Source organism: Anoplopoma fimbria, chromosome 9 (assembly GCF_027596085.1).
Source record: "Anoplopoma fimbria isolate UVic2021 breed Golden Eagle Sablefish chromosome 9, Afim_UVic_2022, whole genome shotgun sequence".
NCBI classification, from domain to species: Eukaryota; Metazoa; Chordata; class Actinopteri; order Perciformes; family Anoplopomatidae; genus Anoplopoma; species Anoplopoma fimbria.
Window position 1 is genome coordinate 6,987,895 of NC_072457.1, and position 18,759 is coordinate 7,006,653.

Genomic DNA, 18,759 nt, shown 5'->3' on the forward strand with positions numbered 1-18,759 from the left:
TAATTTGACGGAGGAGAGAGTCGAATGTGATTCCCACTCCTGCCGAGGGCGCCCGAATGGAGTAACAGGCTGCAATGTCATCTCCACCTGGCCGCCTGGAGAGATGTGTCACGGGAATGGGGTGAGTGAGCTTAATCAGTATTTATTTGGGGGGTGTTTTTTTTGGAAGGGGGGGGTGTTAGTAGTGCTCAGAACTAACCTGGATATTGAGCTCAAAGCGTCTCAGTGTTTTTTTTAATATATATATATATTTATATATTTGTTGTAATGTATCTGCCGCACACTCACTCAGCTCTGGAAGTGGAGCAGAGGCGGGGTGGCTGGTTTGGGTGGAGGTCCTCTCACTCACCGCTCCTCCGTCCGACACACAACCTGCTGCATGCCCTACATACCGGGCCCGGCACCGGGGAGCGTGAGGGGAATATTCACCGAGGAGCCACAGGCTGTTTTTAACTCTCTCTCTCTCTCTCTCTCTCCATCTGACACACACACACACACACACACACACACACACACACACACACACACACACACACACACACACACACACACACAGAGAGAGAGAGAGAGTATTTTGGCTTCCTCACCGCACACCAACCTACCTTTGAATTTAACTTGTTTTCGTCACGCAAGCTTTCCATCCAATAAGCCCGTGTCTCAGCATCCCCAAAAGAGGCACACACACACACACACACACACACACACACACACACACACACACACACACACACACACACACACACACACACACACACACACACACACACACACACACACACACACACACATGGACTTGATTTGATCCAATTCAACCTGTTAAATCGCTTATGAGTCACCAGGAACGTAATGGCATTGGGTAATGACATCAATCACTCATATATAGGAACCAGCCTATATATATATATATATATATATATATATATATATATATATATATATATATATATATATCGTTTTGTGTCAAATCAATAATCAAAATTCAAACAAGTCTGCGCTTTGTGAGGGGGCGCAATGCAACGAGCAATAGCGCTTTTTCTTTTTCTATTTGCCTGTTTTTTTTTCTCCCAGATCAAGTTTGAACACTTCTCCTCTGGTTTCACCGACGCTGTGAGGAGGAACCAGAATGCCGGTAAGCGGACCGGTCAGGGCGGCTGCCCGCACAGGCCCGCACACCGCGGCGGCAAGAGCCAGCATTCACCGCACGGACTCCGAAGAAGAAGGCGCAAAAGCTCCGCGACCGCAAACCTGCAGCTGCCACGCTTTGTGACACCCAAGGTAAGGTTACACACACACACACACACACACACACACACACACACACACACACACACACACACACACACACACACACACACACACAGTCGCTGCTCGACGCTAAGCGGCGCTGTTGCATCACATTATCCCCGGACACTGATGATGATGATGATGATGATGAGAGGCCGTGTAATGAATTCATATCTGAAAAAAAAAAAAAAAAAAAAATACAGTTTTCAGGCTTTTGAATGCAGTCACGTTGTAGAAACACATTTTCTTCCGTTTTTCCCGTGCCAAGTCTGACACACGAAGTCTCTTTTTCCTTTTTTTTTTTCTTCTCAGGGACATGGAAGCCATCACACACACACACACACACACACACACACACACACACACACACACACACACACACACACACACACACACACACAGATGTTACATGGGGGTAACTATAGGAGTCTGACGTGACAGAATATAAGGCCCTAATTCCCATAAATCTCCATCAGACTAATCATCGCTGGTGGCAAAGGAACTACTCTCATTTTTAATGCAAAATCTTGTGCGTGTGTGTGTGTGTGTGTGTGTGTGTGTTTGTGTAAATGTGATCATGATCATTGAGGGCAAATTATCATTCACGCCATGCTAGCTTCATTGTGCTGTTGTGGAGGACCGGGGAGAGAGGCTGCGGATGTGCTCAGCAGTAGCCTATTTTCTTGAATAGTGGGATGACACAAAAGGAGATCAACTCTGTAGGGCACGAACGCAGAAGAGTCGAGAGCAGTGAATGTCGCCAAGCTGTTGCTGCCTCTATTGCTGTCATATTAATACCTTGTGCAAAGCTGCAATGAATTCTGCGTGTGATGTCATAACACCTTGAAAAAAACCTTAACAGTATTTTATAGTAGGCGCCTACTTTTCTATTCACTTTCTCTCTGCTGTCATCACTCCAGAGCGTGTGTGTTTCCTGCTCAGTTGGGCAAAGTATTTTCATCTCTCGCAGTCTGGTATTAACCAACTACTGAAACAAAGCCAAAACAGGAGAAGCATGAAAATGAATTTTTTATTTTTTTTTGTTGTTGTTGCAGTGATGCGATGCATACAATATTCTGAGTCTCATTTTTGGGCTCCAGCGTGATATAGAGTTGAAATAATGTCGAGATGAATTTTCACTGAGCTGTTCACTGAACCGTCCCCACTGTTGGCAAAACAGGTACGGTGGCTCAGGGCTCATTGTCTTGAAGCAGCTTGTCGGTGTTGTCAAAAAAAATGAAACTGTGGTGTTGTGTTTCTCCAGAGGTAAAGCTATCTAATCCCTCACATTTAAAGTGCTGTTCTCAAAATGTTATTGTGCCGCCTTTAACAAGATGGCCCTCTTGAGATTATTTCTACGGCGCCTAAGTGAAGCTGCTGATATTCACACAGACGTTAAGTTGCTGTACTCTGCTAGATACAATTTCCTTTTTCTAAAACAGCATATTCAGAGGGATTTCTGCAGATAAAAGGACCGCAATAGGTGAGCAATCAGACTGCTCTGTGTCATCCTGTTCTCGGTGTTTTGGTTTTAATTGTGTGCAGGACATTTTTAGAGCTGGAGCCCAAAATTAGCCCGAAATCTACATATGCCTGCAAGTGGGAAAAGGTTCAGAGAGCAGTTATGCAGAAAATCTTTCTTTTCATGGCAGCTACATAGAGTTCTTAGCTCTGTTGAACCGTTAGTTGTACTGAAGCAGTCCAAATGTAATTTAATTATTATCGCACATTTATTGTGACAAAGCCTCAAAGAAAAGCTTATCAACAAAATAGCTTTGTTTGATTGTAACACATATAATGACTGAGAGTATTGCTCTGCTATCTTCCAGGTTATTTTGTGGTTCTAGATATGTTGTTTTTCATAGCTCAGTTAAAAAAAAATAAAAAATGTGAGTCACAAATACAAGAATAAAACCAGCTGCAAATCCTCATATCCTCTTCCTTTTATCTGCTCCTTTTTCCATAAACATAGAGGATTTTAGGTAGGAGTACACACACAAGATTGCAACCTAGAGCTTATGAGGAATAATTATAAAGACGATGCTTAAAAAAGAGAAAAGCCAAAGAACCTGTGGGTGGAATAGGCACCTTCCTGCCCTGCATTGTATCTGTATTTGTCCTGAAGCGTATTATTGACACATCCTGAGATAGGAGCAGCAAGTAATCTCCTTATCTGCACAGTATTTTTGGTTGGATCTCAATGATCCACTGAAGTTAACAAAACTGCATGTTAGAAAATGAGGTTTCTGGTGATGTGGTTCTGCCTAGAACATTAACAGCCTAACCGTGTGCAGCCAACAAGCCTCCGGCATGGCCTTTAGCTTCAGCTGTCATCTGCTGAGTGAGTGCTTTCTTTAAAGTCAATTAAACCTGCCGCGGTGCCTGTACTACGTAGCGCCAGATGATCTTCTCCCGAAAAAACGCGTGTGTCCTCCACCAAAATGTAGTTACGTTTGAGACTCAGCGACAAATTAATTTGACACATTTTCTTGTCCACCGTTAGAAGAATGTAAAAACGAATGCCCTGCCTTCACAGTTTCTGTCGTGTACATACAATCACAGGTCAAATTGTTCCCACGTGAGCCTTCAGAGGAAAATAATGAGCGTTTTCTTTTTCCTGTTCCCAGCAATTACCAGTGAAAAGGGCTGAGTGACATATGATAATGAGTCATTTGACCCCCGCTGATCTTCTGTATATCAATGTGTGATAGTGCAGTCTGAGACACAAGTTATTAACCCAAAAGCCTCTTAAGAAGGTGCCCTGTTTAATCATTTAATCAAAACACAGTTGGTGGTCTCATTTAATGAGTTAGTGAGCCATAGTGGTATTAAGTAGGGTTTGACTAATACAGGTTTTTGAACTGATATTTTTAGAATGAAGTAGGGCAATTGTTGTTTTGCGATGATGCAAAACAGCAATTTTACCATTTCATGCCCAAAAATCACAAAGTAGTCAATATTTTACATCATTTGAATGTAGAACATTCTTTGGTTTCAATGTTATGATTGAAAAGTAGTTGTTATTTATCGTCTGTGAACCCTCAAGCTATTCAATAGTTAAATAAAAAAACAGAAGATGCTGATTTAAACTGGAACTGCACAACGTTTACCGTGACGATCAAAGGGTTTATGGCTAAATGTTTACAGCTACTACACACCTGAATCTGTGTATCTTTAATGTGTAAGTGTTCCTTTTAGTTTAAGATTCAAGATAAGTCTTATCCAGTTCCAGCCCAACTTTACTGATAAGATTTAAGTAATCGCTTTGGAGGAGATCTGAACATCGGGGGGATATTCAAACCTGAGAAATAATTGCCGTTCCTCAGGCTATAGGATTTTGGAAATCAGATCCTGCTTTTGATCAATCTTAAGACTCATATCTGTATTTTTCATGACTCAAAGGCAGATAGTTTTGATACTGAAAACCAGGATAATCTTGATCCTACTTGAGATGTGGTTTTAAGGGTGGATTTAGAGGCATGACAGACGTAATAGAGCTGTTACCAAGAAAATGCCACCAATACGTCTCGAGTATGAATTAAAAGCAGCATTTCATGTTTCTATTTTAAACAACAAGTCTGTCAAAACAGTCTCATATCCAAAAATGTCTCTGTTGCAGACGGATGTACCAGCTGGATGGTCGATGAAAATGGCTTTTTAAACTTTTATTCTTTATAGGAGTTGTTTGAATTGATGTTGTTATACAGTTGGCATTGAAAAAATAGTTTTTTGCAGAATAGCAGTTTTGTTTTTGGGTCATGTTTGTCATTCAGTGACACTCCAATGTTGACTTTAAAATCCTATTCAGTGTGCAGAATACTCAAACAGAGACAGTCTTTTCTACCATTTATCTCTATACAGATCGTACATTATTATACAGAATGTTTTTATTGATGATCATTATTTGTATAATGGGGGAGATAAAGGTTAAAGTGATGTTAAGTTATCTGTGGCCTTTATTGAGCTGTATTGGCAGTTCGTCAGACCTACAACAAAAGTCTATAGGCTTCTGGCTCAGCTCTGCTCGCAGTGATTTATGACAGGGATTGGGGAAAGCTCCGACAGAAATATCTGTGAAAAGGTCAATAAATGTTGTTACATTACTGCTCAGTCGTTTCCTCTATTGGCTGAAGAACCAACTGTGATGTCAGGCTTGCATCATCTTACAGTGTAACACACAGGAGTAAAACACAACAAGTTCTCCTTACTTATAACAACTGAAAATGATTGGTTAAGGTTAGTGGTAGGTGCAAATAAAGTATTCTTATTGCTGTATTTTCTTGAATTTGTTCACTATTTGACAGCAGCATAACAAGCTGTAGACATTCATCGTATTGATTTAGAGATGTGCTCATACAGTAGCTACCTTTATAAATGTTATGTCCAATATACTCTCCTTTTAGCGCCATCTTTTGAGTGAAACATTGTACCGTTTACCTGCTAAATGCTCTGCTGTGTTTGTCAGCTTGTCTCTAACTGCTGCCTGGTGCTTTGCAGGTAGCAGACATCGGGTTTAACGGAGACTTTTCACTTAAAACAGCTCCCTTGTGTAGCTGGAGATGAGGTTGATGAGAAAGCTGAGACTTAACCAAAACAGTAAATCTGTTGTCCAAAAGACCAAAACTATGACAGACGCTGAAACACTCCATGGAGCTTATAGTTGGGTGATCATTTTTTGTGCTTTGATCACTGCCAACACTTTTAATATTACATATACAGTAGTGATTTGATCCTTTAATGCCAAAATCCTGATTAGTTATGGCATAAAATGTCCATGCTCCCTAACATCATTATCGATAGTCGGCGGTCATTGTTAAAAAAGATGCACACAGATGTGGTCTCCTTTGATGTCAGGATTTATCTTTCAGCAGGAAGCTTAAGGCTTTCAAGATGGTGGATGTTTCATTTTGGATTGTAACCCCCCCACTGTGTCTATTTGAATAGTGTGCTTTTGAATTAGCTTGATTAGTATTAAACACAACATGTGGCTTTGAGAGTGAGAACATTCCCGGCTTCCTAGGAGGCTTAGTCGTTACCTTAAATGATGGCTTTTACACTTTGTCTGTCTGAGGTTTTTTTTTTTTTCCAAGCCCCCAAAAAGAGGCTTAGGAGTTTCCTCCATGCGGCCAGTCTGGCCCTGTCATTCTGGCCAACTTAACACCCAAAACCCATATTCCAATTTTATGCTTTTACGGATTCCAGATTTTGGCTCAAACTGATATAAACCTGTCCTAGTTAAGATGTTCTTTAGCAGTTTAAATCCAATTTGATTCAGTTTCCCACGGCTACGAGGAACAGATCAGTGGCATAAACGTATCAGCGCTATTCCACCACTTTATCTGACTCCAACAGGGATTTTTGTGAGTGGCCTCGCTGATTCCAGGAAAGATGGTTTGCACTCATTTTTAAGTTTTACATATGTTAAGGCAAGCTGAGCTCAATGTGTTACTGAGACGATTGATACATTTCTTTACAATGAATCAGACATTATTATGCCAGAGGAGATAACACATGTAGGTTAGGACTTTCTTCAAACAATGGTACCATGGAGCTGCACAATAATATACTTTGCAGCACCATCATTCTGTTTCTACAAGAGGCTGTAAAAAGAATAGTTATTGTATTTCTGTTGATAAGCCAACAGCTACAATTTGAAAAGAAAGTCTGCCAATGTGTGCTTAGTGCTAACTGTGCCAATGATGTTAAGTCCATAAGGAATTTCATCATTCTGCCTCAGAACAAGTCAAATGGCTTTATTATTTTCCTCATATTATGTTTCCTGTGGAAATAAAAGTTCCTTAAATACACATAGAATTGAATTACAAAGGAAGAATGTTAATAAACTGTGACTAAAACGTTTGTTAACTGATTCAAGGCCAAAAACAAGTGTTTTGTTTGTCATCACATGCTCAACATTGGCTCATTGACAGTTCAGTAAAGTAGCTTTAGTCGAAATGGATCCCCCCCTTATGTGTGTTTTCAAATACAGTTTGTCATGAAACATTGATTTTAATATGACACCATAAAACCCGCTATTTGCTGCAGTCATACAAAAGTGATTATGACTTCATTTTTTTTTTTTTATAGAAGAAAAATTGGTTCTGGCTGCTTCATGCGCCATTAGAGACTTCCTCTGGCTGAGCCAGCTGACTTCCTGTTTGCTCCTCGCACACATGAATTGCATAAATGATTTTATGATATGGCACAAATAGTCATTATAGGATGTTTGTGATGCTCCAAATAATGTGTTCGCCATTTGACTGCTGCTTGTTTCCTAATGAATGCATGTTGGCTTTTAAGGACAGTGTGTGCATCCTGTTACGAGTCTTTAAGTGTCATATTCAATTCTCTGATCATGCAAATGGGGAAATTAATGCAAATTAGGTAGGTGGAGCAGGCAGACATGTCAACAAATATTCCTCCAGATGGGCTATGGCCAATCCAAAAGCACTCCGACTAGGCGCTCTATGGAAGATATCCAGATACAAATGTTGGTAACAGGTGTACATGGGCTTTTGCTGATCCCCTTTGTAAGCCCTTTAAACTGTTGCAGATGAATAGCTAATAAGCTGGCTACATAACTAGCCTACCTAGCAATGTTAATGTGGACTCTTTAGCTACCAAGCTAAGGTTTGCTGCTATACATCTGTGGCTCTTTAAGTCGGTGTCACTTCCAATCACTGCCATGCCACTGATAGGAGAGTGATGCTACTGGTAAATGCAAATATGTTCCCCACCTACATAGATGAATATCCAAGGGCATACCTATAGGCAGATAAACGTGGGCATGATCATGAGAGAATTTGAGACTAAGCTGTTTTATCCATTATCGATTGGGTAAAAAGACATCCATGCTTTTATGTCTTCTCACTTAGACTTTTGTAATTCAGTGTTTTTGCCTCAGACACAGCACCGAGGAGACTTCCTTGAGCACTGACTCTGCTTTTATTGATCCTGCTGTTGATTTTTTTTTTTTTTTTTATGTGTGTGTGTTATTTATCCGTTTGTGAAGCACAGTGTGTGTGATTTGAAAAGTGCTCTACAAAAAACATTACTACTTTAACTAGATTGTCAAGTAAATCATTACATTTCAATTATTATTGGATATTTTCCATTAGAGACGAACATAACAAGAAAGACTAAATGCATTTTTCAGAAAAGCAGAGGCATAGAGTGTAAATGAGAAGTGGACGTAGTCACTGTTAGCTCACTCATTGGTTTGTAGAATACCGTTTTGAAGTCTCGATTCGCCATCTTGGTTTTTGGTCATCACTATCTTGCTTTTTTATTTTTAACGGACATAACACAAAAGGTGGAGATAAGCAAACACTGAACAAGACATATTCAGGCAACCGAAATGTCACTAATTGAAAACACTAAGGTTCTAAAACAAAGACACCTACAACTCCCAGACCAGACAATTTCGTGGTAGCGACCTGTCAATCACAAAGGAGCCACGCCGTACAGCATACCCTGCTTTATTGTCTATTTAACTCTAAATGGGAGCATACTTTACTCAATGAACATCATGCTGTATTGAAGAAGACTTGGAACTAGAGATCGAGACCATAAACTCAAGTTTACAATGTTTACTGAGGCAATAAATCAAGTGAGGAGTAGGGTCATTTTCTAGACAATCACACTTATTTTTGGGACCGGAACAGTTGCCCCCTGCTGGCCATTACAAAGAAAGCAAGTTTAAGGCACTTCAGCATTGGTTTCACTTCTCACAGTTGGAGGTTGCTGCTAAACACAGGCCTTGATTTAATTGGCACAGCGGTGCTTGAGGAGATGTTTATACTCACACCCCAGTGCACCAATTCTTCAAGGATATGCTGCTTAACTTAGAGAAGCAAACTGATTTAATAAATATGTAAACAAAAAAACAGGAACCTGCAATATGTTGAGTTTGTTTCCTGATGTGAAACACAATATCTGCATACCAATAAATGCCCATAGAGAATAGCAAGATAATCCATTATTGTGAAGTATGACAATCGTGAAAACAACAAAATTACACACTGTGCAATCAATTCTGTGCTTCTCTTTATGTGGTATATTAAAAACAAATTGACAGCAAAGCAGCTGAGGTAGAACATGCCATAAATGTATCATCAAATCAAATGATGTGGTTATCTGCCCGGAAATCTTTAACATCAGTAGGACCTCGTTCACTCCATGATTTAGTGCGTCAGCGTCTAGTCAGTTTGCGTTCTTTTATTCAACATGATCTTGTTCAGAGTTCTGCCAGGAAGCAAGACATAGAGGCCAAAAATATTCCCAGAGCATTCGCGAATCATCCCAAAATACATTACTCCAGGTATAATGCTCCGTTCCACGCTGGCGACAGGTGCTGTCTGAGCCAGACGGGGCATCTGGTGATGTGGGTACATTTGAAGCCTCTGTCTCCTCCTGCCAAGTGCAGTTTTTAACAGCAATAAGCAGCACATCAACAAACATATGTTCACCAGACACCGGTTCCAAGAGATGTATGATCAAAGATGGATGGCATGGTCGACGCTTTTTGAAAAGTCGCCATCAAACGTATGACTTTAACACGATCGACATCGAATCTGTGAAATAGCCGGCTACACCTGCGTGTTAAAGTAATGTTTTGGGTTGTTTCTGCATTGAAAGATACAGTAGGTTTCATTTAGACGAAATATCCCTTTATTTAAACATGACAGTATGGGAAAAGCCACAATGTTTATGTCACTTCTTGAGAACAGTGATGAGATAGAGATAATGATTGAGTGTTCTCAGGTCTCTCAGGCTTCATCAGCGATGGTTTTTAAAACATGTTTAAATGCTGTTTCAGTCTTAATTAATGAGCATTGTGAGCACAAGGGACGCTCGCCCCCACTTCTCAGTAGCAAATACCATAATGTGTTTTCACATCAGTTTTACATTTGTTAGATACAGAGTTCTGCTGCGAGGGAACCACGTCTGATAATTATTCTGATTGTGGGCCTTTTATATTTTTTATTTTCTTTTACATTTTCCAAGGACCCCTATAAATTGTAACATTTGTGTTTTAAAACTTCTCAAATGAAATAGATCTGTTTCATAGTGATAAACAGAAACATGTTTCAGTTTGATTCATGTAAATACCACATACATACTTTTAAATTTGATCCAAATTGCATTTTGTACTCAAATTTACAGCATTCATACATTTCTAGAAACTGATCTTAAAAGATTTCAGAAAATGAACAGTAGCAAGACTGACATAGGCATAATAATTTCAAAAATGTGACCTTACCAATCTAAAGCTGACTTTTATTATTTATTTGAACTTAAAAACGAATGAAGTCATTGCTGTGCATCACAATCATATCAGAGTTTCTATTGGCACAAAACTAACATGTGTGGGAGTAATTGGCACAAACGGTCCCCGTCTGTAGAATTGCACTTTTGATGAATACAATGCAATTTTATTACCCCACTTTGAGAATCACTGCCCTAGATAATATCCATTTGTCTACCGGCGACTGAGATGTTGCCATATTGTGGGCAGTAATGAAAATCAATTAGCAGAACTGCTTTATGGCTCTAATGGATTTTTACATGATGGTGTTTAAGTATTTGTCATCTATTTAATTCACAAGAATATTCGATCCATGAGCAGGTTTTTGTTACCGTATTGCAATATACTGTATCAATACCAGGATATAACATTAAATACACATAGCAAATCATATTATTTATTAGCAAAGAAGGGGCAAACATATTTTTTTATAGACTGATTTGACGATAGAAGAATCTCCTCCAGCTTAAAATTGTCTCATTCACAATATTTAGTAGTTTATTTAAATGATTTTCTTTTCTTTGTGCATAAAAGATGATAATTAAGTGAGAGAAACTAAGAAAATGACGTGTATTTAACCTTTTGCTCCTGTGGGTTTTTATAAAAAGGTCCAACTTAGTAAGATTGCTGTCGTGACTTTAAGAGAAAAGAGATTCTGGCGCTTTTTCAAACACAAGACCGACATGTAAAACTGGCAGCACATTTAAGAGAGAATGTGAATGCCCAACGGGGCTTGAGCAGAAAAACATGAAAGGGAAAAGAACATGCTACATGGGCAATGTTTCTTCATGAAAAGGTAAAACACTCCTCATTTTTGATTACAATTATGTGTAGTTAAGTTAAGTTAGTCCCACATCTTCCACATATGACATCAGATAAGAACGGGACCAGCTCAAATGTCCATTATTACATCACAGTTATTTGCTGTTTGTCATTCTACATGTGTCTGGCTCAAAAAAACAACAACTTTTATTTCCTCAATTCATTACAGCAATATGTGGTCTTTAGAAGAAATTTTGGTGGATTAATAAATGCCTCCACTCTCATCAATAATAGATTGTTGGAGAGAGCAGTGCACTTGTCATGCATTAAAATGAGTACAAATTCAGTTTTTGGTTAAAAATTAAAAAGAGAATTTATTCCATCATTACATGAGGTTGTCTAACAAGGCTTACCAATGATTGTCTACAACCGTCATGTGTCATTTTAATGTTTCAGGCCTTTTGAATAATTGAGAGCCATAAAAATCACATCGTATATTCATAAGGACGGCCCAGTCTGAGCTCATCTTGCTGTGCTATGTGCTTTTTAACCCTGGTGTTTGTACTGTTTTGGGTCAGCTTCACTTAAAATGTACAGTTTTTAATTAATTAATAGTTTGTCACATAAACAAACAAATCATCCAAACTCCAAATCCAAAATAATTATCTGACTGGCTATTTGGTTGCTTATATCCATTTACTCTACCGCTGCACCTAACAATGCAAGCTCTTTAACTGGAACATTTGTTTAAATCACTATTATACATTCAAACGTTCACACCTCCTTCACATCCTAAATAGAGTTAAGGGCAATTATAATGTAAAATCTAATGGAGCTTATCAAACTACCTCACAATATGGCCTCTGTCAATCTTTCCAAGGTCAGAACTATCCTGAATGACAATACACGTCCTCACTTTGGCACAGCTTCATAATAACTTTATTTTCATGCCCTTTCTTCCTGTTTCTTGCCTCCACCCTCACCTTTTGCCTTTTAGTTTCCTCCACAGGGGTTGTGTCTTTCTCTGGCTTCACATCCTGCTGCATAAAAACATAAATCCTACCCTCAGGTGCAAACACATAGACACACAGCTACAGACGCGCACACAAACACAGTTACAAAAACACACACAATGCAGTCCCCTGATGAATAAGGGCGTGTGCCCTTTCTGTTTGGCATTGTCCTTGTTTATTCATATTTATTACCAATGAAATATGAATGACAGAACTCTCCTGGACATTTCTTTCCCTGGTTCCAGACATACCACAAGCATGCAAAAAAAACAAAACATATATATTTATATTTTGCCAGAAGTATGTTCCCCAAACAGTTGTACACACATTTTTTTCCCCATTGCTGAAATTTTTATGTGGAAAATGGCTGTTGGGCTGTTAAAAGACTGCGTGAAGCAGGAAGGCGTTTTTTATTGAGGACAAGCAGCGGGCACTTGGAACTTACGTGAATATTAAACAAATAAAAAATGTGATATTTCAAACAAGACCCTTTCCATCATCTTCCGCTGACGAATAAACACAACAAGCCTTTGTGTTTTACAAATCCCTCTCTGGGTGGGTGGATAATGATGCATGCTGCATGTTGGTAAATGAAGAGCTATCTCTGGCAAATATAAACCCTGCTGCTCCCAGGTCAGAAAAAGCATATTTAAGTATATGATGTGAAAGTGAACCTGTCTTAAAAAAAAAGAGTGAACTGAAATTGGCTTGAAATGAAACCGATTTCTTATTTTGTTGTAGCTGTAGTAGAGGTAAAAGGGCACAAGTGATAAGTTTAAGTATAATTATGGATCATGTTGTTTGTTTCTCGGTTTGCTTAAATTTGCATATCTAAGTGTACTGTTGTTGTGCCTTCAAATTAAACATAACAAGTACCTTGTTCCAGTCTGATATTGCAAAATATGTTTGCTAAATAAGTGCAGGGAGTTATTTGATAAAATAGTTTTGGTATTTGGTTTTGTTTATTGACAATCTTTGTCGTACATTCATAAAATGCATCATATCAGACTCTGTCAGGGATAGAACGATGACGTCCTGGACGTATTTGGTGCAACCTCCATTAAGTCGAGACACTACAGGCTGCTTTCATAACTAGTCTTCTCACTAGTTGAAAGAAAACATCCAAAATACAGATTTTGGTGTTAACTTTACTTCACTTGTGATTAGATTTTCCCTAAATTCACCCAAAGTTAGCATTAGAAAATGCCGCAACTGGGGAAGTTTCATGCTGGTATGTATTAGTTAAAATGTTTACCCTATTTACCAGGGGTGTCTCCCCTTTCGATTGTAACTGGCATTTATTGTCTGACATTAAGAAAAATGAATTTGTTTGTTGCCACGATGACTTATTTTACACGTGTTAACGCAAAAGATGGGACGTGTGGGGGTGGAGGATTTTGGAGTTGTTTAAAAAGGAACATTTGAGTAAATCAAAGTACGAAGTAATGTAACACATTACTGTACTTTGGTTTGCTAAGTAACATTACAGCTCTTACGGTTTAAATGTGCATTTTCAGGCAACTTGCCTGCATCATTTGCAGTCGACAAACATATGCTGATTTCAGAGCTATTTCTGTAAGTTGACTTGAACAACTTGTAGAGCTGCATCAATGAAAGACCACACTATCACTAGTTTTCTGCTGTTATTTTTCATGAGTGTAGCTACGTAGCCAGCTATGAAAATGACATCCTCATTCTTAATCCTGCCGACAAAGCTCTCATTGGTCTCTTGTGTCTCCAACTGGTGGTAATAGCCTTCAATGTACACCAACCATACCTTTTTTGAATCTCTGACCAACCTAGTTGTTACGGTCAGTATAGTGGACACCTAAGGGACGGAAGCTGATAAGAGGTAGGCGAAGTTGAACAGGATTAATTGTGAGACCACAGAGAAGCTAAGTGGCATTGACAGGCTGAAGTGGCAGGCGAGTAGGCAGGGAGGCAAATGATCCTGGAACACAGGGCAGAAAAAAAACCTGTAAATTACAGGCCCCGAAAACAGCACAGGGAATTGTACTCGCAGCAAAACACGGTAACTACTGAGACAATGATCTGGAATGAACTGGGAGGAAATCGGGAGATGATATTCTGTAGAGTTGATGAGTAGATTGCTGGCAGGTGTGTGCAGGGCCGGGAGCCAGGAGAGGTGACGAGCTGATTGCAGGCAGGTGTCTATGATGAGCAGAGCCTGGAGCTAGGACAGCGAGGAAAACCACGCCCACTCAGAGACAAGGAGAGACGGAGAGGGAGGAGCTGGAAACACAGGGGAGAGGGGAAACGCAAGGAACACTAAGGGGCGCATCTCAAGTCTCTTATTTGTAATTTCCTCGCTCCTCGCTCCTCGCTTGCACCGGAAGTTGTTCCGCTCAAGGACAGTTCCAAAGCTCTTATTTCCCCTCTGAGGAGCGAGGAGCCACCATCTGGTTATAATATATGTTAATTGAAGGTCTGAACAACAAAAAGGCTACAAACAACTTTCTTAATTTATTAGAAAGATTTTGCTTTTCATGATCTGTTATTTCCCTCAGTAGCCTTTATTTTTGAATACAATTAAAGTCAGAGAGAGCAGGAGAGACTGTCTTTCAGCGAGACGCTATTTGTGTTATTTATATTCAGTCTCTGGAGTCCGATCGTTCTTGAGCGTCGGGTTTGTTATGAGTTACATAATTTCAATTTCCCCCGAAACATCTAGCCTGATAAATACTTTCTAGTGTTCAAAAGACACCATGATCATATTCTGGGATATTAAATAATGATTTCACAATCAGAATATCAATAAATACAGATGCAAATAATGAATAAATAGTATAAATGCATTCTGATAGTGGAAATTCATCTTGTAGCTTCTAAGTGGGATTCAGTTCACAGTATACAGACTGCAGGTTGTTAAACAGGTAACAGGCTACAAAGAGAAAGTACTGCTGCTCTGACAGTGATGATAACTTTGTGTCTTTATTAGTATTAGTACAGTGCAATATATGTGTGCAGAAACAAACTCTGTCAAGTCTCTGCAGCTGTTAAAGCCGACTCACAGCTGATCTGCCGTCATCCTCGCTTCAGAGGAAAGGACTTCTCATTTCTCTTAAAAAGTCAAAGTCCTTCCCAAGCCCAATCCTCAATTCAAACAAGATATATTTGGTTTTGTAGTCCAACATCCAGATACTTTATCTATTTACATCACCCCCAGGATAGTGTAATCGTCTGCCTACAAGAACATAGAACTTGAGCAGGCCGATTTCATATAATTAATACTCTATAGAGCAAAAAAAGTAGGGAGCCCAGGACACTGCCTTGTGGCACACAGGTAATGGGAAGGGGCTCAGGTTTAAAATGCTGGTCACCTCAGAGTCGTATCATCATGTTCAGTGCCCAGTTTGGGAATAATTTGGTGCTTGATTAATCTTAGAGATTTATAGAAAAACTTTTAATGGTCAAAGTGTTTCTTTAATAAATCTGGAAAAAAATACACTTGGAAAAACCAATGGATATTTTAAACCACTGCTACATACTGCAGTATTCCTCAAACATGTTTTCCTATGCATAACTACAGCTGCAGTCTTTGGGCAATAAGTATACTTTAAATATACAAATAGTTACACTGAGATTGTAGATTACTACACTGAGGTAGATGTATTTATATAGATGCATTTCGCTAAAGAAATAATGGCAAAGTATTTGCATGAAGGGAAAATTGTCACAAGATAATTGTAACTAAGGCTGATAATTCCAGCTTGAGATTTCAAGTGACTTATTTAATATCCGTTAAAAGTGATTAAATGCCTAAAGACAGCTGGATGAATGTTAAGCTGTGTCAGTATCAGAGACATTTATTTAAAGCAATAAAACATAGATGTAATGTATTCTCTCTGTGTGTGTGTGTGTGTGTGTGTGTGTGTGTGTGTGTGTGTGTGTGTGTGTGTGTGTGTGTGTGTGTGTGTGTGTGTGTGTGTGTGTGTGTGTGTGTGTGTGTGTCTGTTTCTTGAATATTTACATTCTCTCCAAAACCTCTCTCTCTTAACCTCACATTTCAAAAGCATTAAAAAAGGAAGTTTATTTACATATCATAAACCCTAACCATACAAACAAGCGTAGTGAGTGCAAACATCGGATTTCCACAACATTTCATTCTAATTTTCTTCCAAAGATTTTTAGCTTTGTCTGTCAGGAGTGCATCACAAATCATAAACATGTACATGTGGTTAAGAAATTCCATAATTCAATTATTTTTGTCAAGAAAAGTTGCCTTTTTACAGTCATGTATTTAGTTTATACATTTGATTTGTGACTTTGTCCAACGAGACTATTGCAATCCCTTTAGAAATGTTTCAGAAAGTCCTAAATGTCCCGTTGTGTGAGGTTGAATGTTCATATTCTGACCTTGATGAATGGAGTTTTTCCTGTTTACCGACTCCAGACCACACCTGACATGCTTACCGCAGACAACCACCACTACGGCATGCCCAAAACATCACTGATTCAGTGCAGTTCTGCTCCTATCAGTGACACCTACTACACTGCACTATTTATTTCTGTTATTGGACGAGATGTAAGTCAACTTTGATGAAATGATTCAAGACATTCAAGACACTTGTTGCCAATCAAATATTTTGGCAAACTACTGCCAACTTTAAAAAGAAAAAGAAAAGAAAAATACACAGAAAGCAAGGATTCCACACCTTTTTAAAACATTTCCAATATGTGCTTAAAGACGTCACACCACCATCTGCAATGTGTTTTAATTTTGTTACCCAACTGAGACATAACTTAGCACAGACTGCCTGGTAATGTGACAAGCTTGGCTAGCTTCTCACAGTGCTGTTGCAGCCAAATAAAACTAAGAAACAATAAAGGTGGGTGGTCCACTCTTCTTTTAACTTCTGCACACCATGTATCTTTCTCAACGAACATGATAATTAATTGCTCTCTTCTAAAATGAGACATTAAGAGTTGGGGAAGCCAACCTTTCTTCCTCGACTTCTCTTTGTTCTCTTTTCCTAATTCTCTCTACACCCTCAACTCTGGCTCACTTAATGGTGATCGATGAATGTATCTGAAAAAATACATTTTTTTATTTCAATTCAAATAATCATTTAAAACATTACATCAACAGGAAAAAAAAGAATTTACCATTTGTATTTTTCACACATAGTATTCTGGCAGATCATGCATTTCTATAAAGGTGAAACACTCATTACTTTCTGGCTACTGAGGACAAGACTGCCGAAATATGTAACTTGACAATATTGGCAGAGTCAGCAGATTCAAAACCGACATGTGCATGTTATTTATCAAACAGGTGCACCGGCCTGGAAGCTCAGTTTGTCATCTGAGACATAGCTCGCGTGCAATCACTGAAGTGTGCCTCTCTTATTCATGCAAATGCATTTAGCATTTAAAGGAGGATTGCACACATTACATGGGGAGATAAGATGAAAAGGGCTGACTGCACATTCACGGCTCACCCAGTATTCAAGGGGTCATTTTTACGAGGGAAAATCCTTTTCTCTGCAATACAGAGGCAGATTTTAAATTGTATATTAAACGTTTTGGTGGGAGAGACGAAAATGACTAATCCTGCATTCTGCAGAAATCACCATGGCAGCAGAAACACGTGTAGGAGAGCTACAGTGAATTATTTAGAAACGAGAGTGACAGCTTCTTAGAAAGAAAAGTATTTCAGTCGTAAAAAAAACACTATAGTGCAGCAAAGATTGTGGAAAGTTGTGGTCATTTAACCTGAGCCTGAACTCGAACATCCTCTTAGGTAATGCGTTTGGTTGATTGCACACTTGACATGTAGTTGCACTGGCATGCATTTTTTAAAGAAATTTAACATGTTTAAAGGTGCACTGGCCACATGCTCCAAACGAAGTTCACCTCAACGTCTACACTTCAACTACTGGGTCCTAACAATGTAAATGAACAAGTTCAAAATAAGCCAACCTTTGGGCAAGAATACACAATATTTGGGGCTCATATCAGTAGATAAGTCTGTAAAACTACACATAGACATCTTCGACATTATGTTAGAGCTGAAACATCTTCACATTCTATTGATGTAAATTTAATTTTTAATCCTTTGAACAAAAATATTTACCATATTACACATTGCACCTTTAATGACTTCTACTGCATTGGTTTTTAAAACCTTAAGGTCATTTTATAGTAATAGCTGCTCAACTTATTTTCTCAGCTAGAGTTTAATCAGGGAAGTAAATGGTTTGGAAAGTTAACATTTCATTTAATGGGGATTCAGGATTACTACATTTTTCTTGGCTTGATTTATTTCATGGTTTATTACCCCACCGTATCCCCATTTCACCGCTGAACGGCATCTTTGGAGATCTCGTTTATATGCAGAGTGCACCTAAAAGACAGTCCCAGTTCCTGATA

General features: G+C 38.9%; 1 protein-coding gene across 1 annotated transcript in view; it reads left to right on the forward strand.

The window, feature by feature from the left end:
- The first annotated feature begins 103 nt into the window (after nucleotides 1-103).
- grin2ab (glutamate receptor, ionotropic, N-methyl D-aspartate 2A, b) overlaps nucleotides 104-18,759 on the forward strand; it is a 96,582-nt gene continuing 77,926 nt past the window's right edge. Inside the window, 2 exon segments of the mRNA XM_054604685.1 lie at nucleotides 104-121; nucleotides 1,069-1,275. Of these exon segments, the coding sequence (XP_054460660.1) occupies nucleotides 104-121; nucleotides 1,069-1,275 (225 nt within the window).